The sequence below is a fragment of the Carassius carassius genome, chromosome 24, assembly GCF_963082965.1.
Source record: "Carassius carassius chromosome 24, fCarCar2.1, whole genome shotgun sequence".
Lineage (NCBI taxonomy): Eukaryota > Metazoa > Chordata > Actinopteri > Cypriniformes > Cyprinidae > Carassius > Carassius carassius.
The window spans coordinates 12,773,377-12,797,526 of NC_081778.1; the positions used below are offsets into that span (position 1 = coordinate 12,773,377).

General features: G+C 39.4%; 1 protein-coding gene across 1 annotated transcript; it reads left to right on the forward strand.

The window, feature by feature from the left end:
* Positions 1-456: 456 nt before the first annotated feature.
* LOC132103592 (ATP-dependent translocase ABCB1-like) lies at positions 457-23,726 on the forward strand. Its single transcript, XM_059508695.1, has 28 exons — positions 457-508; positions 884-995; positions 1,658-1,721; positions 1,842-1,992; positions 2,253-2,343; positions 2,469-2,660; positions 2,783-2,954; positions 3,147-3,271; positions 3,450-3,627; positions 3,726-3,839; positions 3,938-4,048; positions 4,368-4,493; positions 4,634-4,837; positions 5,377-5,547; positions 5,729-5,890; positions 6,374-6,607; positions 6,715-6,864; positions 7,056-7,160; positions 11,215-11,292; positions 11,410-11,493; positions 14,894-15,097; positions 15,225-15,325; positions 16,067-16,207; positions 16,302-16,458; positions 16,538-16,735; positions 16,823-17,029; positions 22,792-22,938; positions 23,294-23,726. Exons 1-28 carry the CDS (start codon positions 457-459, stop codon positions 23,492-23,494), a joined length of 4,032 nt encoding a protein of 1,343 aa, XP_059364678.1. The 3' UTR covers positions 23,495-23,726.
* The last annotated feature ends 424 nt before the right edge of the window (positions 23,727-24,150 follow it).

The following is a 24,150-nucleotide window of genomic DNA, read 5'->3' on the forward strand; positions in this document are numbered from 1 at the left end:
AAGTTCGAGTCTCGGGTCTGAATTGAAGGTGGGGGGAGTGAATGTACAGTGCTCTCTCCACCTTCAATACCATGACTGAGGTGCCCTTGATCAAGGCACTGAACCCCCAGTTGCTCCCTGGGCGCCGCAGCATAAATGGCTGCCCACTGCTCCGGGTGTGTGTTCACGGTTTGTATGTTTGTGTTCACTGCTGTGTGTGTGCACACACAATAAATGCTACCTTGACCTTGACCTTGACTTTGGATGGGCTAAATGCAGAGCACTAATTCTGAGTATGGGTCACCATACTTGGCTGTATTTCACTTATCTATCTATCTTCAAGGAATTAAAAGGATACAACAACTATTGGTTGTAATTGTAAACTTTATTTGTTTTAAATTTGTACCACATTCTGAACCAGCATTGCTTTCAGCAACTGTTTTCTTTATCTAGCAACACAAACACTGTGCTATCACAATGAAAGAAGAGCTGAGCGTTCAGTCGACAGACCCTCCACCTTACTTGCAAGGTGTGTACTGTATATGCATTTACATTTTACATTTACATTCTTTCATTTTTTCCCCACAAAGTGAGCTACAATTGAGAACCCTTACCTGAGCCAGCAATAGTCATAGTACACAATTGCAAATCTAAAATATAAACTAGGGTTATTATAGCTGTATCAGAAGTAATTTTATTAAACTACAGTATTAATATATATTATTATATTATTAAACGTGTATATATATATATATATATATATATATATATATATATATATATATATAATATGCATTTTGCACATATAATATGCAAAATGTTTATAGTTAATTATTCATATTTGGCAGACACCTTAGACTTACACCACCTGTTCCTTAAGTAAACATGAACACCTTTTGCGCAGAGGTGATCCCAGAGGGCTTCGTCAATCTAGCCTACACCCAAGATGAGAAACCTCAGGAAGACAAACCAGATAAGCCATCAAAGGAGTCCTCTGAGAAATCAGAGGGGAATGGGTAAACATGACCAAGCAGTTTTGGATGTATCTGATTTGTATTAGATTGTTTTAGATGAGTCTTATCATTTCTAAATAGATTCACTGATAAAATAAATAAATGTATCTATAAACCAGATTCAAAAATTAAAAAGGGAAAAAAATCAACAGAAAGTGTTAAAATTTTACTAGATATTTAATGTTCATCAATACACCTCTAGTGTTTTAACTGATAATCTAATACAGGGGTTTCAAACCCGGTACCCCCAGTGGTCTGCATGGGACTGTTGCAGTCGATGTACAGACTATTTTGCATTAAAATCTTATCATTATATAATAAATAATAAAATTGTATTATAATATAAAATAATATTCGCTATTTTTTAATTTTATATATATATACAGTTTCAGTATTTGACATAAATGGATAACTTGATTTATATGGCCCTTACAGTAATATGCCATCATTAAGGCATATATATATATATATATAATTATATATATTATATATATATTATATTATATATATATATTATATATTATATATATATATAATAAAGACATTATTTTATTTAAAATATATGTTATTTTAAAGATTTAAAATATCGTCCCTTATAAACATACAAACCACTGAACAAGTAAATTAATCTAAAACTTTAAATTGACTGTTCCTTGTTAAAATAGCAAAAAGGAAATAAAGTCAAAAAAGAAGAAGGAGCCGGTGAGAACAGTTGGATTTTTTCAGCTGGTAAGTGTGCATCTCTTCTACATCACAGAATTCATTTGTGCTTTAATAAGCAGTGATATAACATGCAGTGATGAGCCCTGAGGACAGCAGTCATGTGTTTGACTCACATGTTTGTTACAGTTTCAATATGCCACCTGTCTGGAGGTGCTGCTTATGCTGATTGGCCTGCTCTGTGCAGCTGCTCACGGCGTTGCGTTGCCCCTTATGTTCGTTGTGTTCGGACAAATGACTGACAGCTTTGTGTTGAGTGGGCAGAAAGGAAATCTGACAGGTATATTTAATAGTACAATAAAGAAACATCCATGTGAACACATGTCTAAGCATGCGTGAATTCAAATGGTTGACATATTAGTCCTTGCTAAATATATCTCTTTTAAAGTCTCTCAATAGAGTGGGCTGATTTGAGTTGCTAATGCAAACTTAACCCTTGGTGTTACAGCTCAGCAAACATTTCATAAATATTTACTTTAATGTGGTGGTCTGGTAGCCTACTACAGGTTTCAGGAATATTTTGCTCCCAAATGTTTGCAGGCAACTTCACTAGAAACTTCACCTTCATCAACTCTTCTTCAGCGTGTTTGGCTGGTTCTCCTGAAATAGGCATTGAAGATAAAATGACAAAGTGAGGAGCCGCCTGTTGTCAGATTAATTCTCATTCAGTTCTCCCAGTCAAGTTTTTCGACTGTTAGAATCCTCCACCTATGATTCATTCCATTCTTTACATCATTTGCTGGTTAATTCACACAGACATGCTTATTACTTCGTCGCAATCGGGGCTGCAGTCCTGATCCTGGGAACATTCCAGGTAATGCTTTTCTTGCTAACTGCTGCGAAGCAAACAAAGAGGATTCGGGAGAAGTACTTTCATGCCATCCTCCACCAGCAGATGTCATGGTTTGACACGAATCAGATCGGCGAGCTGAACATAAGACTTACAAAGTAAGTGAAGCGCAACCAGGATCCAGACTCTTGTTTCTGTCACCTGATCAGTTCTTTGGTTACATCTCAGGTATTAAGATAAACTTAATATTTATGGATCTCACTTTCTTCTCCCAATGCAGTGATATAAACACAATCAACGATGGCCTTGGGGACAAAATCTGTGTGTTTGTCCAGTACTTCTGCACATTTATTGCTGGTTTAATCATTGGTTTTATCTACGGCTGGAAGCTGACGCTGGTCATTCTTGCTGTCAGTCCCCTGCTGGCAGGAACAGCAGCGGTTTGGTCTAATGTATGTATGACGTTTAATTGACTTCAATTTTTTTTTTTTTTTTTTTTTTACATTTTTAATAAAAAAATACAATCTCTCTCTCTTTATATACTGTATATATATAATAATATATAATACACATAATAATATAATAATATACATTTTAGTTTATTGCATTTTTTTGTAACTATCTTATCTTTTTGTCACCTATAGATTCTTGCCACCCTTACCAGTAAGGAGCTTACAGCATATGCTAAAGCAGGAGCAGTAGCTGAAGAGATTCTGGTTGCTATCAGGACAGTTGTGGCATTTAACGGACAGAAGAAAGCAGTGGAAAAGTGAGCACATTCTGTACCTTTCACTCATCACCATAAGTTCATAACCAATTTGGCACTTATACAGGGGAGATAAGATTGGGCCCTCTTTTAAATGTCAAGAATGTGACCAAGCTGTTCTGAGTGTGTACATAATATAAGATAAACGGTTTTCTGTTACAAACTATTTGATGTTTTCTAGGTATGAGAAAAACTTGGTAGAAGCGAAGAACTTTGGGATAAAAAAAGCCATTACTACTAATGTGTCCATGGGGTTGACACAGTTCATTATATTTGGAACTTATGCACTGGCATTCTGGTATGGGACAAAACTCTCTGTGGATGAGCCAGAGAATTACTCAATTGGAAGGGTCATCATTGTGAGTTTATTAAACTTTTTAAAGACATTATCAGTTTCTGAAAAAAGTCACAGCAGAAGATGTTTCTTAACCTCTATCTTTGTTACTTTTGACCCCAGGTTTTCTTCTCTGTGCTTATTGGCACATTCTCTTTGGGTCAGGGAGCACCAAACCTGGAGAGCATTGCTACAGCCAGGGGTGCTGCCTATGATGTCTACAAAACAATTGACATGGTAAAACCTTTCAGTCTTTAGAAATAGGTTCATTTTTTACTATATTTATACCTGTATTGTTATTCTGGATGACTTATTTATGTTCCTGTAACCTGCAGCCTCGTCCCATTGACAGCAGCTCAAAGGAAGGTCACAAACCAGACCATGTCAAAGGAGATATTGAATTCAAGAACATCCACTTCAGCTATCCCTCCAGAAAAGATGTGAAGGTAGAGTTGCATATTTTTTTTAAATGATTATTAGTTAATAACATATATTTTGATGATTATTATTATTATTTTTTTTATAAAAAATACATTGTGTTAATAAATTATTGCTTTTAAAAATTAACTTTGAGTGAGCTTTAGATGGGGGCAAAAGTCATTTTAAATGTAAAATTGAAGGAAAAAAGCAGGCACAGAAAGATTCAGTATTGTGTATATACTGTATATAAAGTAAAGTTGGCTTATAACCAATATGGTACTGATATATTATCAATCTGTAGAAATTGTATTATACTGAGGAGTGATTCAGTGTGTCCCATTACAGATTCTACAGGGAATGAATCTGAAAGTCCCTCATGGAAAGACCATTGCATTGGTTGGAGCCAGTGGCTGTGGGAAAAGCACAACAATTCAGCTTCTGCAGCGCTTTTATGACCCTGATTCAGGAGAGGTAACACTGACATACTTAAACAATCTGCTAATGAGCAATCATAAACCATTTTACCTCTCAGTAAAAGCTGCATTCCTTCAATACTTTGTGTCACACAAAATGTGTTGTTGTCCATTTCAATGAAATGTGTACATTTGCAGGTGACTCTGGATGGCCATGATATCCGCTCTCTGAATGTGCGCTGGCTGAGGGAGAACATGAGTATTGTGAGTCAGGAGCCTGTTCTTTTTGGAACCACCATCGCTGAGAATATACGCTATGGCTGTGAAGATGCCACTGATGAGGACATTGACCGAGCCATTAAAGAGGCCAGTGCCTACGATTTCATTTCCAAACTACCAGATGTGAGTGCTGTACTCTTTGATTAAAGGATTTGACTCAGTTCAGCCCCTAAACAGTTAAGGCAAAGAGAAGCTCATCTTTTTTTTTAATTTAGACAAAGTAGACTTCTAATATCTGCCCTTTACCAGTTATCGGCCATAACATAAAATTAATTATCTTCTTATTGATATAGGCCATAATTTTAATACTGGTCGATCCTTACTTAGAAATATTTAGATAATTGCATTTTGAGCAGATCTTATGTATGTGAGCTGCACTTAAGTGAAAAAAAAAAATAATAATAATTTTGATAAAATTAATGCAGTTTTTTTGTACAAGAAAACACTATTTCAGTTTTTAAATTATGTTACATGCTGTTTGTTTGTAATTTTTTGTGAAATTTACTAGGGAAAGGAAATTATTTTGTTACTGTTTTATTTCAGTGTAGTTGTGTAAAGTCTTAAACGGAGTTAAATGTTTAATATATATATATATATATATATATATATATATATATATATATATATATATATATATATATATATACATATATCTGAGACAGAAGCTGAATACCATGGCTGGAGAGAGAGGGGCTCAGCTGAGCGGAGGCCAGAAACAGAGGATCGCTATTGCTCGAGCTCTTGTCAAAAACCCCAAAATCCTCCTGCTAGATGAAGCCACATCTGCCCTGGACACACAGAGCGAGTCCATTGTTCAGGCAGCTTTAGATAAGGTGATGCAAAATAATTCACCCTGTGACATAAAAGGCATTTCCATGAGTACTGGAATAGACAGGTTATAGTTATAGATATAAATGTCATTTATTAGGTTCTTTTTTTGTGTTAACAAAGTGTTGACCAACAAAAGAAAAACTGCAGTAAACAAGTGATTAATGATCGTGTGTTGTCTTTTAGGCCAGAGCAGGACGTACAACCATTGTGATTGCACACCGCCTATCAACTATTCGTTCAGCAGATATAATTGCTGGTTTCAGTGAAGGCAAAGTGGTGGAACAGGGAACTCACAGAGAACTCATGGCCAAGAAAGGAGTGTATTATTCTCTCGTAATGCAACAGGTACATGTTTGTCTCTTTACATGGCCTATGTAATAATAGTGGGCCAGAACCGACTTTATGAATTTCTGTTCAGTTTTTTCCTTAAATCTGATATTTTTGCTCTTTTATTTTGCTCTTTAAATTAAAAATCATGAAATTAATCAAATTTATTTTATTCTACTGACAGCCACTACTTGTAACAGTAATACCAGTAAGAGAAAATAAATGTTTTATTATTGCTTTAAAGGTTTATATATCTTAGATTTATTCTAATAGTTAATAGAAAAAAAAAGATTTTCAACAATATATATATATATATATATATATATATATATATATATATATATATATATATATATATATATATCTACCTGCATCCTTTAGGAAGGGGTCTCTCACAAGAAGACCACCATATTTGGAGTTATTTGGCATATTGTTTTTATCTTTATTTATTTATTTATTTATTTATTTATTAAACACGATTTTATTAATTTACATTAACAGACCTCCAGGAGACTAAATGATGATCTTGATGCCAATGAATATGATATTCTGGATGATTCTGAGGGAGAAACTGGTGAGGAATCATCTGAAACAGAGACACCTAAGGAAGGAATGGAAATGCAAATGGGGAGTGGAACCCTTAGACGAAGTTTAAGACATGGCAGTGTGAGACGTTCCTCCAGAAATAAGTCCTCCTCAAAGAAGAAGAGCAAGAAATCCAAAAAAGACAAAAAGGTACGTGCAGTCCACTGCTTTCATGCTATGGAGTGAATCACACTGGTGATTCACAAATGGAGTAATTGGTTCATGTTTATTAATTAAATTACTAATTAATCTTGTAGGAAAATGAGAAAGTTTCGGAAATACCTTTCACTAAAATTCTGGCTCTGAACAAGCCAGAATGGCCTTACCTGATGGTGGGCACGCTGGCCAGCCTTGTGGGTGGAGCTGTTTTTCCCTGTGTGGCCATTCTGTTTGCCAAAATCGTTGGTGTGAGTGTCCTTTGTCTTTGTTCACACATCTCTGAACAAAAATCTTTATTGTGTGGATTATTTTCTTCCCTATTACAGTTTCAAAATAATTCATAAAAAAGTGGATTGGATATTATACTAGCTCCATAAGCATATATCATTTACAATGATTACCAGAATGTTGAGATCAATAGAATCTCTTCTGTTTCTAGGTATTTGCAGAAGTCGATCCTGAAGTAAAGCGACAGAAGACCATGATGTTCTCGCTTTTCTTTCTACTAACTGGAGCAGTGGCTTTTATAACCTGTTTCTTCAAGGTGAGATTTTTTTTCTGTATTAGTAGTGTTTCCCTTCAGGAACTGGAGTTGCGTCAAATGCTATGAGAATGCCTTTAGCGTGGCCATGCTCTGAATCATGTGTGTAATCAGACTAATGGATGGGCAAGACATCACAGGCGGGTGACTTTGAGACAAGGAAGCTATAAAAGCATGTGCGGTGGAACCGGCATCAGCTTTCTTTCCTTCAGGAAGCGCCTTATGTGTGTGTTAGTTGCTATTTGTTGTGAGTCTTATTTAGTGTTGTTTGTCCACAAATAAGCACCAGTATGTCAAAGCTTCAGCAAAAAAGAATTATTTGGCCGAGAGCAGGCAGCGTTCATGCGGTGTGTTCCTCCCTGCCCGCGCTATATTTCGGGTGTGGACACACACAGTTTGTGTGTTGTCTGCTTGGGAACGAAGCATGCAGAGTCAGCTCTCAAGGGAGGCGGAGCAGTGGCTGCTCCTGTAGGCTTCACATATGGATCCGGTGGAGAGAATGGAAAAGGGCGAATCCCTATTTTCCTCCTCATCCACCAGATCCAGCACCTGCTCTCTGTTTCTCGCTGCCTCTTCAGGGTTTGTCACTTCAGAGCACCGACCTAGCTGCTCGAAAGACTGATTCCCTTAGTAGACTATTTGGCAGCATTGAAACTACTGCCAAATGTGTAAAAAAAAAAGTGAAAGTGACATGACATTCAGCCAAGTATGGTGACCCATTCTCAGAATTTGTGCTCTGCATTTAACCCATCCGAAATGCACACACACAGAGCAGTGAACACACACACACACACTGTGAGCACACACCCGGAGCAGTGGGCAGCCATTTATGCTGCGGCGCCCGGGGAGCAGTTGGGGGTTCGATGCCTTGCTCAAGGGCACCTAAGTCGTGGTATTGAAGGTGGAGAGAGAACTGTACATGCACTCCCCCCACCCACAATTCCTGCCGGCCCGGGACTCAAACTCACAACCTTTCGATTGGGAGTCCGACTCTCTAACCGTTAGGCCACGACTTCCCCTTAAAAAGGTGGGTCCTGCACACTTTAGAGAGAGGCTACAGAATCCAGCGTGGTTCTCTTCAGCCTCAGTTCAACAGGGAGGCTCCCATTCTGGTGTGCCCAAAGCAGGCTCTGCTAATGGAACAAAAAGTAAACACTCTCTTGAGGAAGGAGGCCATTGAGGTGATCCCTTCTTTTGATGGAGAGTCTGGGTTCTACAGCCGGCACTTCATCGCTCCAAGGAAGCATGAAGGGTTGCGCTGCGTCAGGTTCTATGGCCTAGATATGTGAGCCATTCCGGGCTCTTCTGTTCTCTCGCACTAGCTGTGCTCTTCCACACTTCCACACTCTGTGACTCCAGGAGATTTGCATACTCAGCCACATCGACGATTGGTTGATATTAACTCAATCTGAGCAGATGGTGGTTCGGCATCAAGATGTCATTCTCGCTCACATGAAAATGGGGTTAAGAATGAATGCCAAGAAAAGTGCGCTTTCTCCAGTACAGAGAACCACTGTACATCTGTGTCCTGCTTGGATCAAGTCGATTCTCACCTCAGTCGCGAGAGTGAGAGAAGTTTGGTCTCTCACTGTCAAGCAGTTTCAGAAACTGCTGGGTCTGATGGCAGCTGCATCTAATGTGATACATTTTGGCCTGCTGTACATGAGACCCCTACAGTGGTGGCTCAAGACCAAGGAACTTGGCATGCTCAAGCTCACGTGGCACTGCCTTCCTGCCTTAGGCATGTGGAGGAAACCTTGGTTTTTGTCTAAGGGCCCGGTGCTGGGAGCTCCTTGATGCCGTGTAATGCTAGCAACTGATGCATCCCTCACTGGTTGGGGCATGGTCATGAGTGGCCACCTGGCCCACGTTCTGTGGAGTGGTAGCCATCTCTCTCTAAATCTAATAACAAAGTAGCCAAGTTGGCAACTCCACTGCCCAGCGGACCGGCTTCAACCATCTCGCAAGTGTTGATAGGCTATTACTCGTGAGGTGTAACCAATCAGATTGCGCCGTGGGCGGGACATTGAGCATGTCTGCAGAGTGGTGAATACAGAGAGGATGAGCCAGCCAAAGTAGCGCATTTTAAAATAAAATTTACTTTAATCAAACCACGGATCCGTGATAAGTTTTGTGATCCGTCTCGCCACTAGTGTAGTAGCACTGATCACTTTGAGGGGGGTGGGGGGTAAATTTATCCCCACCGGGGATAAAAATAATTAAGCAGAGGCAGGGATACATTGACCAGAAAGGGGGAAATCCCATGCTTCCCCCCCGGCAAATCACACCCTGGGTGATGCCAATGCTTCAACTGTACACCTTTCCCCCGATAAATTTGGCTCCTGGGTGTTCTGGAGAGAGTGCGCCGTGCCGGGGACCATTTACTACTAGTGGCCTCATTCTGGCCGGGCCAAGTATGGTTTCTCTGACCTCAATGGGAGTTTCTCATCAGGAGGGATCTCCTCTCACAGGTGGAGTGTACAATCTTAAACCCCCGCCTGGAGCTGTGGAAGCTGTGGGTGTGGTCTTTGAGAGGGCACAACTCATAGCTTCCAGTCTCTCAACCGAGGTTGTTGAGACCATCATCCAATCGAGAACTCCCTCCACGAAGAAACTGTACACCTTGAAGTTTAAGCTTTTTATTGCTTGGTGCGGAAGCTGCTAGCTCGACCCAGTTGACTATCCATTTGGTACAGTGCTGGAGGAATTCCTGCAGGCACGTTTCTCTACAGGGTTGACCCACTTCACCATGGAGGTCTATGTGGCAGCCATTGCAGCCTATGAAGCCCGTCTCGGTGGCCAGTCAGCGGGCAGACACCCCCTGGTTAAACGTTTCCTCTGCGGTGTGCTGAGGTTGAGGCCTCCAGCCAGAGAAGTTTTGCTAAGTGGTGGATCAGGATGCCATTCCATAGACTCGAGTCCTCTGATCTCCCCTTGCCTCTGGGGATCAAGGCTTACTCAATTAGAAGTGTAGCGGCCTCCAAGGCCTTTCAGGCAGGTGTGTCTATGCAGGACTTCTGCAACCCCTCACGTTCGTCAGGTTCTATGACCTAGATATGTGAGCCATTGCGGGCTCTTCTGTTCTCTCGCACTAGCTATGCTCTCCACACTAGGCTGAGATTTGGAAGTCTGGCAGCTTGGGCACACTCGTTCACAAAGCGTTTCAACGCAGCTCGAGTTCCTGAAGGGGAACGTCTCCAGGTTCCACATGTTACCATGGTTCCTCGAGGGAATGAGATTCTGCATCTCGGTGCCATACTTCCGGCATCCCTGTGAGCACATGCTTTATTCCTAGAAGCTGACGTCGGTTCCACCGCACATGCTTTTATAGCTTCCTGGTTATCTACGTCACCCGCGTGTGACGTTTCGGCCATCCCTTGTGTCTAATTACACATATGATTCAGAGCATGGACACAATCAAGGCTTTCCCATAGAGTTTCGATGCAGCTTCTTGTTCCCTTGGGGAACCATGGTTACATGTGTAACCTGGAGATGTTACTACCTTTCTACACATACTTTGGTTTAGAGATGTGAACAAACCCATAGCCATTAATAATAATAAACTTGGTTTCCCTTTTCCCCTAGTATTAACCAACCAAAAACCTAACAGCCATCTAAAAATTCCTTAGCATCATTCTATTGATTTGTGTACAGACTAGCTAGATGGCTAGCTAGCTAGCTAAATCAATAAATCAATCAATCAATCTAGTATCTAGTTCATAAATAAAGTGTTTCACTGCAAGTATTCAGTGCAACCAATACACCATTGTGAAATGAAGTCTCTTATGCTCATCATTATTGATTTTAATTAAAAAATACAGTAAAACAGTAAAATATTATTGCTAAATATTATTACAATTTAAATGTATTAAATTTTATTTATTTCTGTGATGACAAAGCTGAATTCTCAGCAGTCTTTAGAATCACATGTTTCTTCAAATATCTGTATGTTGATTAAATATTTTTTATTATCAATGCTGAAAACTGCTGTTATGCTTAATATATTTCTAGAATAAATTTTGTATGTACATTTCACATCTGGTGCTCTGTCATGTAGGGCTTCATGTTTGGTAAATCTGGTGAGCTTCTCACCATGAGGTTGAGAAGTCAGGCTTTCAACACCATGATAAGACAGGTACGGCACATTCCCACATATCTCACTCCATTACTATATGCAGTTGAAAACTAATCTGGTACAAACAGATAACTATTGAAATGTTTGCTTCATCCTCAACCCTGTTTCCCTTAACAGGAGATTGCTTGGTTTGATGACAACAACAATGCAGTGGGAGTCCTGACCACTAAATTAGCCACAGATGCGTCTCTGGTTAAAGGGGTGAGTGGAACACAGTGATTTGCCATCAGAACCAGCAATTAAGCTTTCACTGTGGTGTCATCCTGTGTTATTTGACTATGGTTCATTACATCCATCGCTTTTTTTAATCTGTTATAGGCCTGGCTGAATTTATTTTTCAGTCATTTTTATGTGAGAGCATATCCATATGACTACAGATTTCAGTATTAATAGTGCACAACGGTTAAAAAGTTTGGTTTCTTTGATATTGTTTGAAGAAGTCTCTTATGCTAACCAAGGCTGCATTTATGTATTTAAAATACAGTAAAAACTGAAATATTGTAATATATATATATATATATATATAATAATTCCAATTTCGAATAAATGTATTCTGTTTGGGTATATTTTAAAATGTAATGACGAAACTGACTTTTCAGCAGCCATTACTCCAGTCTTCAGTGTCACATGATCCTTCAGAAATATGCTGATTTGCTGCTTATGTCATGGTTATTATTTGTATGCCCTAGATGGCCCCCAGAGGTCACTGTATCTGTTTGTTAAGCACATGGCTTGTTCAAGTCTGCTTTATTCAGAGTTCAGTGGTGCATGGTGGAAAAAGGGGTGGGCGTGGGGGCAGGGGACAAGGTGGGAGTTAAGCTTCCTGACAGCCTGATGTATGAAGCTTTCCCTCAGTCTGCTGGTCCTGGCCTGATGGGAGCAGACTGAAGAAGCTGTGTGACGGGTGGGTGGGTTCACCTGTAATGCAGAAAGCTTTACGGGTGAGACGGGTTCCGTAAATGTCCTGGAGGGAGACACCAATGATCTTCTCAGCTGCTCTCCCTATACGTTGAAGGGTCTTTGGCAGGACGAGTTGCAGGCGCCATACACAGTGATGCAGCTAGTCAGGATGCTCTCGATGGTGCCTCTGTAGAAGGTGCACATGATGGGGGGCGGGCTCTGACTCTTCTCAGTTTGCGGAGGAAGTAGAGATGCTGCTGTGCTCTCTTGACCAGTGCTGTGGTGTCATCGGTCGACCAGTTGGACCGATATCCAAACTGGAAGGGGTCCAGGGAGGGGGAGGGCATACTTGATGTGGTGCATGACTAGCCATTCAAAGCACTTCATGATAATAGGGGTAAGTGCAACTGGAAGTGTGACAGGATGGAGACGGCTTCTTCGGGACTGGAATGTTGGTGGTAGCTTTGAATCAGGTGGTAACAACTTCCTGACTAAGCAAGATGTTAAAAAAGTCTGTGAAGACATCAGTGAGTTCTACTGCACAGTCTCTCAGTACATGCCCAGGAATGTTGTCAGGACCCGGAGCTTTGCGTGCATTGATCCTGCTGAAGGATCTCCTCACACTGTCTGGGGTCAGCGTCATCACCTTGTCACCGGGAGGAGGTGGAGCCTTCTTTGCAGTGGTGCTGTTTTGTGCCTCAAAGCGAACGAAGAAGGCGTTCAGCTCGTTCAGCAGGTAGATGGTGTTGATGCTGCTTAAACATATTCCTGTCAGTGGTGTCAAAACAGTCTTGAATGGCCTCTGACGACCCTTCTGGCCACACTTGAATTAGTTTATAAACTGGTTTGAATGCAGCCATTAGCATGACAGTGATGTGGTCTGAGGCACAAATGTGCGAGAGGGGGAAGGCCTTGTAAGCTCCTCTCTGGGTGGTGTCAACAAAGTCTACTGTGTTTTTACCTCGTGTTGGAAAGTTAATGTGTTGGGTGTATAATCAGCATCTTGATTTGCCACACCTGTGAGGTGGATGGATTATCTTGGGCAAAGGAGAAGTGCTCACTAACACAGATTTAGACAGATTTGCAAACAATATTTGCGAGAAATAGGCCTTTTGTGTACATAGAAAAAGTCTTAAATCTTTGAGTTCAGCTCATTAAAAAATGGGGGCAAAAACAAAAGTGTTGCGTTTGTAATTTTGTTCTGTATATATAAATTTGTATAGTATTTTTGTTACATTATTAAGCAGTGTCAAGCACACCTTCCTAAAGAAAAAGGAAATGTACCCGAAGCAATTACTAAATGATGTTTAGACAGACTTACAGAAGTTCCAGATCTATACTTGTGCTCTTATTATTTCAGTTATTTTTCCTTTAATGTAAATAAACATGTGCAAACAATATACTTGCTCTTGTGAATTTATTTTTATGTTAATTACATTGTGCAAGCTGTCTCTTTTATAGCGTGTTGTTTATACACATGTTGCTTCTGATTTGGCTGACATGCTTAAAACACACCCCAAACAAGAGAAAAATGTAACTCAAACCCCGCTGCACACCATCGCACACCGTTTCCAGGAAACATGTCATTCAAACCAGAAACCTTAGCAAAACATTGCGCACCGGTTTGAGCTTGAGCTTGCCCCTGGTGTCTGCAGTCTTGTGCTGTTTCGTTGTTTATATCTGAGAGTCATTGTCGTGTGTATGGTACATTCCTCTTGCCTTGCCTTGCCTCACCCCCCCCCCCACCATGGTAGCTTTTGTTGTTTATGTTATAAATTAGTTCCTACAACTGAGTACTTGCCTTATCTCTCTTCCTCTTCTCTTTTAGAAGTTCAAAAGAACAGCATCTATTTAAAAATAAATATTTTGCAATATTATAAATGTCTTTACTGTTACTTTTGATCAATTTAATGTACTCACTCATGAGATGAAAAATCCCAATTTCGTTTGAATCTTTTACTCTTCTTTACTACAACAGCCTGCTTAGTTGTAGCCTGACTATTGGCGCTTTTCCACTACACAGTACCAGCTCGCCTCGGCTCGCCTCGACTCGGCTCTGTTTGGTTTTCCACTGTGTAAAAGTTGTACCTGTACCGGCTTCCAGGTACTTTTTTTCGTACCACCTCCGGCAAGGTTCCAAGCGAGCTGAGGCGATACTATAATGTGACGTGAAAACACAGCAGACTGCTAATTGGTCAGAGAGAATCGTCACTATTCACTGCGTCATCATTACACGCGCCAGCAATAGTATCCAAATAGTTTTTTCAGCAGTGTTTCGTTTTGCTGCCCTCAGCCTCTCCTGAAACAACGTTTGTCTTCTTGCTGTGAGAAACAGCCACATCCCGAGGATCAAAAACAACATGCACTCGATTTCCTCCATTGTCCTGTGTGTGTGGGTAGCGGGTGTGTGTCGCGTAGAAGATTACGTTACGGCAGTTTCCTGCAGCGTCGCTATGACAAACAGGTACTATTGTGGAGGTACTATCTGCAATGGAAAACGGAGCGAAAAGCGAGCCGAGCCGAGTCGAGTCGAGGCAAGCTGGTACTGGTAATGGAAAAGCCCCATAAGTCAGACTTCGTACTTCTGCTCAATTTCAGTTCGCTTCTGTCTACGAAGCAAAGCAAAGTAGCAGAGTTTGGTATTACCAGGCTAGCTTATTTGGGTAGTGACTTTTTTCTTCTCTCTTTTTCACATCTCTAGGCAGCAGGATCCAGATTAGGTCTAGCCACAGAAACTATCTGTTCTCTTGGCATTTCTGTCATTGTTGCCTTCATCCATAGCTGGCAGCTCACCTTGCTTATTCTTGCCTGTATCCCCTTCCTCACGGGGGCAAGATTCATCCAGATGAAAGCCATGGCAGGACACACATCCAAAGATCAGAATGCACTGGAGATGTCTGGCAAGGTACAGTACACTGGTCATTTACCTTTTTTTTGGCTTTGTTTGGTTCAGTTTATGTAATTCAGTTTGTGCAAAAAATTATTAAGACAGACTGGTAACTGATGGTAACGTTTCTAACTCTTCCCCACAGATATCCACAGAAAGTGTTAAGAACTTCAGAACAGTTGTTTCATTATCCCGTGAAGATGTCTTCTTCCACAAGTTTATTGACAGCCTGAGCAAGCCATACCAGTAAAATCCCATTTTTAACACTAAAAACTTCAATACAAGGGTTTTCAAACTTGGGTCTGCGGATCACAAGGCGGTTCTAGGGGTGCCATGGAAAATTTGAAGCAAAGGACAAAAGAAAAGATTTCACAAAATGTATTTTAGGGGCTTTAAAAAATAACCTAAAATGTTTAATTTTCATATAATGCAACAATTTTTAACAGCTTTGAAATTATATTTGTGTTAAAAGCACACTGAACTGAAAATAGTCCAGGTTTATAACTAACATTACTGTAAAGGTAAAAAGGGATAGATTATGTATTTAATAATAATTTTTATATACATAATTACATACATTTAATGTTTATATTTAATAAATATAAATATATATTTAGGTATTTAAAAGTTCTACTTAATAATTTGCTTAGACCTCACTACAGTGAAAATATAAACCCAGTTATTTAATTATTTTGTTTTTAATCATGCATATAATTTTTCTCATGCATAATTAATGAGTCTTTGCACTTGAATGCAGTTTTCACAAGCAGTTTTGTAATTTTTAACTAAATATTTTAAGTTAAAGTACCAAAGCTAAACATATACACACACGCATATATATATATATATATATATATATATATATATATAGATTTTGGAATCTCAGAAATCGCAAATGGCTAATTTTATCCATATCTTAACATGTTCTCAGCTAATGCCAAATCTGATTCAGCCAAATCTTACAAACAGCAATATGTGATATTTCAGTTCTAGTTTGTGTAAAGCGCCCATCTACGGAATCACCTTTGCTCTTGCCCAAGCCATTCCTTACCTGGTCAATGCTGCAATCTTCCGCTTTGGAGCCTGGCTTATTGCACGCTGCTACACAGAGTATGGAAATGTTTTCCTGTAAGTACAGTTTACATATATTTGTGTGTGTGTGTGATAATTAAATATCAGACCTACTCTTTACTCTGTTTATGTGTTTGTTCATCCTCTACAGGGTGTTTTCTGTGATTGTCTTTACTGCAAGGAACATTGGTCAGTCCTCATCATTAGCCCCTGACTTTGCCAAAGCCAAAGCAGCAGCTGGGAGGATCTTACTGCTGCTGGAAAAGAAACCAGCCATTGATATCTATGATGAGTCTGGACAACACCCAGTAAGTGTGAAAATCTCAAACAGTTAGAAGTGGTCACCAAAAAGCATGATATATTATAATATAATCCTTTTTTTTTAAGACAACATTTTCAGGGAATGTTGAATTCCGAGATGTGCAGTTCTCCTATCCGACACGTCAGAATGTGAAAGTCCTACAGGGCCTAAATGTATCTGTGTCTCAGGGACAGACGCTGGCCCTGGTGGGCAGCAGTGGTTGTGGCAAAAGCACCACCATTCAGCTTCTGGAGCGTTTCTATGACCCTGCTGCAGGCCAAGTGGTGAGTTCATCAGATGGTTTTGTGTGCCTTTGGCTCAAGGGATCAGTTTATGCCTCACATTCTGTCTGGTTTTTGCTTGTTGCACAGTTTGTAGATGGTAATGACAGCAGACATCTGAACCTAGCATGGATGCGCACACAGATGGGGCTGGTGTCTCAGGAGCCCATCCTGTTTGATTGCACCATTGCTGAGAACATTCAGTATGGGGACAACAGCCATGACGTCACCCAAGAAGAGATTGAGGATGCTGCGAAAAAGGCCAACATACATAATTTTATCATTGGCCTTCCAGAGGTATGCATGATGTCTCTATTAATATGTGTGTTTATAAATTTTGCTATGCAAACAAATACACTACATATTGATTTAATAAAAAAAAACAGCAAAAACAGTAATATTGTCAAATATTATTACAATTATTAATATTTTAATATATTTGTTTTTTATTTTATTTATTCCTGTGATGACAAAGCTGAATGTTCACCAGTCATTAGTCCAGACTTTAGTGTCACATGATCTTTCAGAAATCATTTTAATATGCATATTTGGCGCTCAAGAAACATTTCTGATTATTATCAATGTTCAAAACAGTTTGTGGGGTTTGTTTTGTGTTCATATTTTCACGTCTTTTATTTTGTAGTTTAGTCATAATGATGGGTGTGTTCTATTTATGGGCGATATATCGCATGCGATTGTCACACGCATATATCGCCCATCCCTAACGCTATATATTATAAACTGTATAAACTAACTTCACAAGTTTCACTTGTGACTCCACTGATAAATACTTTTTTTTTGTCCTATTTCATGGACAAGTACTTTCTTAGTATTTAAATTGCTCATATTCTTCATCTCTTAAAGGGTTAGTTCACCCAAAAAGGAAAATTAGCCCTTAAATTACTTACCCTCAAGTCATCCTAGTTGAATTCGACTTTCTTCTTTCAGATATATCCAGTCGGAATTGTCTTTGATCTTTCAAGCTGTTAAATTTCTCTCAGTGGGTGTTGCAGTGCATCAGTCCAAAAGAAGTTAAATAAAAAGTGCCCATCCATAAAAAGTGTATCACATGGCTCCGGGTGATGAACAAAGGCCTCCAGCAAATTTATGCATTCTTCTAAGAAAAATATCCATATTCAAAAAATAACAATCACTTTAATGTAGCTTGGTCCAACAGTTGTACACGGAAGCAGCTTTGGGAGGATGACGTATGAGGTCGGCACTGCACATGCGCATGCGCCGGTGAGTCTCATAAATGCCAACGTTTGTTAACAGGAGCAAAGGAAGCAAAGTTTCCTTACTTTAGCAAAGGAAAGACAGTCTCATTTTGGTATATATCAAAATGCTCCGACATTCTACTTTACAAATCCTGGTTTTGTACTTCTAATTACTGACCATTGTTTTAATTTGATCTCTCCGCTGCACTTCAGCATTCATCACTTCTGTGTGGCACATGTGCAAAGCCGACCTCATATGTCATCAGCCTGGAGCTGCTTCCATGAACAACAGTGAGCGCAAGCTAGAATAAATTGATTATTACATTTTAAATATGGTTATTTTTCTTACCAAAACACAATATATGGGTTGATTTTCATTTTTGGGTGAACTAACTCTTTAACCTTTAGCAAAAGAATTTTGAATCTCGCTTGCTCTCTTTTGTGAGAAGTGAATCACACTTGCTCTGTGTTGGAAGCTATGTGATTGGCTGCTCGCCACGGATGTCACACATACATGCACTCCAAAAGCTCTGGACAAAGAAAGTTGATGATCAGCATCATGGTACCAACAAAGCTGGATTGGAGTGGTTTGGTTTAGTCAACTCTGAATTTGTTCAACTACCATCATTGTACATGCCCCAGAAACAATGAAAACATGAGGGCTATATATACACAGATTAATGACCAAACAAGACACACCTGTGAACAAAAAGGCAATAGTGCAATGAGATCACAGAACACCTGACTAGCACAACCAATCAAAATATGAACACATTGACTAAGGGAGCACATGGAAAGATACATGATGGCAAGAGAATCAAATAATAAACCAGGAAAAATAACTCTCCGCTTACTTTCGTAACCTCGGTTCCCTGAGATAAAAGAATGAGTGTTGCATTTATCACGATATGGGGAAACTCGTGTTTACCCTGATACTGAAGTCTGATTTGATAATGTTCGTGTAACTGCACAAACAAATGGCACTTTAACCTGCCAAAAGGGGTGGAGCCAACTAGTATATAAGTCAGCTCTGAGTGCCATTTTGTCAGTCGCCGACTCGCATGCAGCCTTATAGCACGGCAGCCTACACAATGCTCGATATTTACCATTTACAAAAAGGGGTTAGGTAGATTAAGCAGACAAAATCCCTGCCTGCAGGGCACACAGATATCACCAATAAAAATTCAGCCAGACCAAAGCAAGGAGAAAGCCATTCCTATGGTGGAGTGGGCCCTCACTCCTATAGGACACTGTAAGCCTGCTGAGGTATAAGCCAGGGCTAAAGCATACACAATCCAGCGAATATCTGCATCTTGACTTTATTATATGATTTTAAAAAACTTGCTGTGTGTACTGAATTAAGCTAACTGAGAGTTCTTATAGCACTTGCATATCATTGCTCTTTTGTTGATTGCTTCCATTGTTCTCATTTGTAATTCTCTTTGGATAAAAGCATCTGCTCAATGACTAAATGCTAATGTAACTGGCAGCCCTTTAGAGCAGCCTCTGAAAAACCTCTAGGTCTGCTCTGAGTGTTGAAATGGGCCAAAGCATTCAACATACACTCTAAGGGCCTGAACTGGGCATAGTGGTTCAGGACCTTGCTCACCTTCTGAATTGGGGACCACTAGAAGGGTGATGACTTGTTCTCTGAATGGAGTGGAGAGCACTTTTGGTACATACTTGTGTCTTGGCTTGAGGATGAATCTTCAGTTATTAGGCCCAAATTCAAGGCATGAAGCACTGACTGGCAATGCTTGCAGGTCACTCACTCAGTTGACCCACGTTAAAGTCAGAAGGAAGGCGGCCTTAAATGAAAGGGGCTGCAATTCGGCTGACTGGAGCGGCTTGAAGGGAGGGCCCCATAGGGCCCTGAGGACCATAGATAAGTTGCAACTCTGCACACTCTATATATTCGCTTAAGGGTTGGGAAATAACCCGGTATAAAAATGTCAATCGTTTTGTAAGCTTATCAGTTAAATGCATTGTAAGCATTGTGGTTTAAACCTTAAACTATTCATGTACATTAAGCAGTGGAGCAGAATTCATGTCTGTAAATATGCATTAAGACAGTTTCAGACTGATACGCACGGCGCGCACCTGCTCGTACTAGTGATGGGAAGTTCGGATCATTTTACTTACTCTGTCCTTTGAGTCTCATTCAGCAAAATAAACAAATATTTTTTCAAGTCATTCACTACAAACAATACAAAACTATAGTGCTATAAGAAACAGAAAATATTAATTCATTATTTACTTGGGTCTTTAGCCTATGATTAGCTCACCTCACCTCTTATCTGACAAGTCTTCAGGTTTGAATCATTCCTTCATCACGTGACAGCACCATTAACTAATCCTACAGTATGCTGTCTGAGCCGGAAAGAGAATTGATTAGTTCATTAGTTGAGTTCTTTTTCGCGCCTTGTGCTTAAACGTTCAAATACACAATTATGTGTCAAAATGCCTGTCTTTGTGAGTATCCTCGTCAACACAGTAATTAGTGTCTTACATGAACGTTAATAGTTAAAGATAAGCATGTGTAGTAGTAGGCTATATGAGATCCTGGAATTATAAGATGAAAGTGAAAGTGAAAGTCGTGACATTTTGCCAAGTATGGTAACCCTTACTCAGACATAAACAGGGCAAGTCTGAGGTGTTTATTCAGCCTCTAATTGATATACTTTTAAAAATCTGTACACTAGATTTAGAATGGGTAGAATAAACTATGCATAAGAGTAGATGTTCTATTGATTTGTGCGTATTGGTGAAAGAGCAACTTCTGATGAAATGTACAAATAGATTTCACAAATAACAACAATCGTTGCAATTCAAATTTAGACTTTTTAGCTCAGAGTTAGGCTTGGCAGGGTGCGGAACAGATGGAGCTTTCTGGTGACTTGAAACAGCCGCCACACTGGAGCGCTTGAGCAGGAATTGCCTGCAATGACTTCTGTGCTGCTGTAAACCGCTCTGCAAATCCATTCATGGCAGAGCCAAACAGTCCTTTGGGAGAGACTGGCGTGTCTAGGAAGGTGACCTTGTCAGTGTCCCTGATCTTGGTTAGGTTCAGCCAAAGTTGGCCATGGCCTAGTGAGCAAAGTCAGTGGCTGTACACAGATTTTTAGGAGTCAGAAATCTGGCCGGACTTGTCCATGGTTTGAAAATGCATGGCCTGGAACATTTAGAGCACCACCGTTGTGTAAAGCCAACCGCTGGCAGGAGGATTTTTGACAGTGGCCATTCAGGAACCACCTGTCAATAGGCCGTGTGCGGGCTCTTCCGGAACTGACCAGGGCAGGCCGAGATCCTCCACAGACTTGGTTAGAATTCGGATCTGTTTGCTGTCCATGCCGGGCCATGTTGTCTGCATCAGAGGAAGGGTTTCAGGGTCTTCACCAGAACATGCCCACTCTTCCATATGTGAAGTCATCAGTGACATAGAGTCTTCCACGACAGCTTTATCCTCTGATCTGCTGAAGGAAATCAAACCGCTCGCAGCTGACGAGGTGTGCTGTTCCTCCCTTGTGAAGAACACTGGTGAATCCAAGCATTGAGGGGAGAGTGAAACACGCGGGACATCAGCCACCATGATTTCACTCGAGCATGCTGTTTGAGCCTATTCGTCCTCCTAGGGGAGGGGCGAAATGCAAGAGCAGGTCGGGGAAGACCGCCTTAGTAGAAGAAGGCGATCCGCAAGCGGAGAAGGGCGAGACTCATGATCTCGCAGTGAGAACATTCTGCCTCTTTAAGTACAGCCTCTACCTGGGCACTGCCTAGACAGGTTACGCACTCACACTTCCACACTCGAGGCCCATCATTTGCAACAATGTCGCAGTAGAAATTTGCTCAGAAAATATGCTTTTTAAAAACCGGGTGGCAGAAGGGGAAGAAGTCGAGCTTCTTCCGCTGGTGGTGGCTTCTTCTCACACCAGCAAGCAGGAGGCTGAGCATCTTTCTTCTCTTCTTTTTGGCTTATTGCTTGCAAAATGAGCGAGGAGATGATCTTCATCACTAAAGGAGACAATTCTGATGAAATGGCACGTTTATAAAACTTATATAGCAGTCAGCTCCACCCCTTTTGGCGGGTTGAAGGATCATTGGTTCAAATCAGACAAAAAGATAAGAATGAAAAAAATAAAGAATAAAAGACCTGAAAACATGAACACAAAACAAAACCTTATGTGACAAGCGTTCAAAAGGATTATTATGGTTACTTGAAATATAATATATTTTAGATATAAATATATATAAAAATAAACTTATATTATTTTAGCTAGCTGCCAATGCAACATTTCTTATTTTCATTTAGTTTGTCTTGATGTACTAAAACAACTAAAACTGAACTTAAAATGAATGAAATAAATTTAGACATAGCATATTATAAAAAAAAAATATATAATAATAAATTACAAAAACTCAACAAAACCATTCAACTAAACCTTTAACTGAAATGCAAAATGTAAAATAAAAAGTAGTTTATAAGTACCTAATACTATAATAGTATCTCAGTTATAGTAAAATATCCAATGTTCAAAAGAAAAATATTTATTTAAATATAATTTGCATCATTAGTAATGTCTAGAGTTTTGGTCAAGTTAAAACTTGATCAATTTGAATAAAAATATTAATTTCTTTCAAATTAATAAAATTATAAATAAATAAATATCTTACCTCATACTTCTGAAGGATATTATATTATATTATATTATATTATATTATATTATATTATATTATATTATATTATATTATATTATATTATATTATATTATATTATATTATATTATATTATATTATATACAAAGTAAAAAAAAAAAAAACTGTCTATTTTCACCATATATACAGAAATACAACACTCGAGTTGGAGATAAAGGCACTCATATGTCTGGAGGACAGAAGCAAAGGATAGCCATTGCTCGAGCTCTGGTCCGCAAGCCCAAAATTCTGCTGCTGGACGAGGCCACATCTGCTCTCGACACAGAGAGCGAGAAGGTTTGTAAAGGCTATTACACATACATATTTTCAAAACTAGTTAATAGTATATTGTTAAGTTAATTGTCTCCAACCAGCAGGTCTTTTGGTAGTTTGAACTTGTGTGCCTGTGATCCTGTTGGTTTTGCTTTTAAAATTATGAATTTACATTCTACATATTCCCTTACTACATATAGAAAAGATCAAACAATTAAAAAGATTTAAAAAAATAAAGTCAGAAAATGTAATTTATAATATAATAATTTATAATTTATAAAGTGCTGCTTTAACTTTTACTGCTTAGTGTTCATTAAGTGCTCCCTGTAGTAAACATTTCCTTAAAGTTTTGGCCATTTCTTTCTTACCTGTTATACAGATTGTGCAGGAGGCCCTCGATGACGCTCGGCTTGGCCGCACATGTATCATCATTGCCCATCGCCTGTCCACTATTTATAATGCTGACATCATCGTGGTTGTTCAGAATGGCAAGGTGACTGAGCAGGGAACACATGCCCAACTCATGGCCAAACAAGGGGCCTACTGTGCTCTGGTGAATGCACAAGTATCTGCTCACTAACTTAAGTTCCCTTGATTTATTCTAATGGCTGTGTATCTAAAATAATGTGCAAGGTTAAATTCAATGGTGTAGTTAATCTTACATTGAATTTAAATTATAGTTTATCTTCTCTGTCACTAATGTTGCAATCTTACTGTAAAATTCAATTTTGGCACAACATTATTTGAAAAATCATTTAAATATTTAAACACTTTTATATTTAAACTTCTTTTTTTTTAAAGGCAATGCCATGTGACCAATGCCATGTGACCAGATATTTATTGGATACATGAAAAACGTGGCATAATTGCTATCTACACTTTTTGTTACAACTCTTTGTAAATATACTATTCTTATGTAAGCAGAAAAATATATTGTATATCTAAATCTCTATTTTATTGTATATAAAAATGTACACTAAAAATCCCTTGATACTTCCCCCCCCCAATACGCCTATGCTTCAACAGATAACTGCAGTACTTTTATAATGTTTTTAAGATTCTATGCGTTTGTACAGTGGGATAAACCCTTTGAATGTTAAAACTGGTTTCGTTTATATATGCTCGGCGCATGGGGGCGCAATGTGCTCGTGCTTTGAGCCTCCAACATTTTGGACCATTTTTTTTCTCTGCACAGGCTTTAACTTTATTGTCTCTCGAATAGTAACTGCTATTATT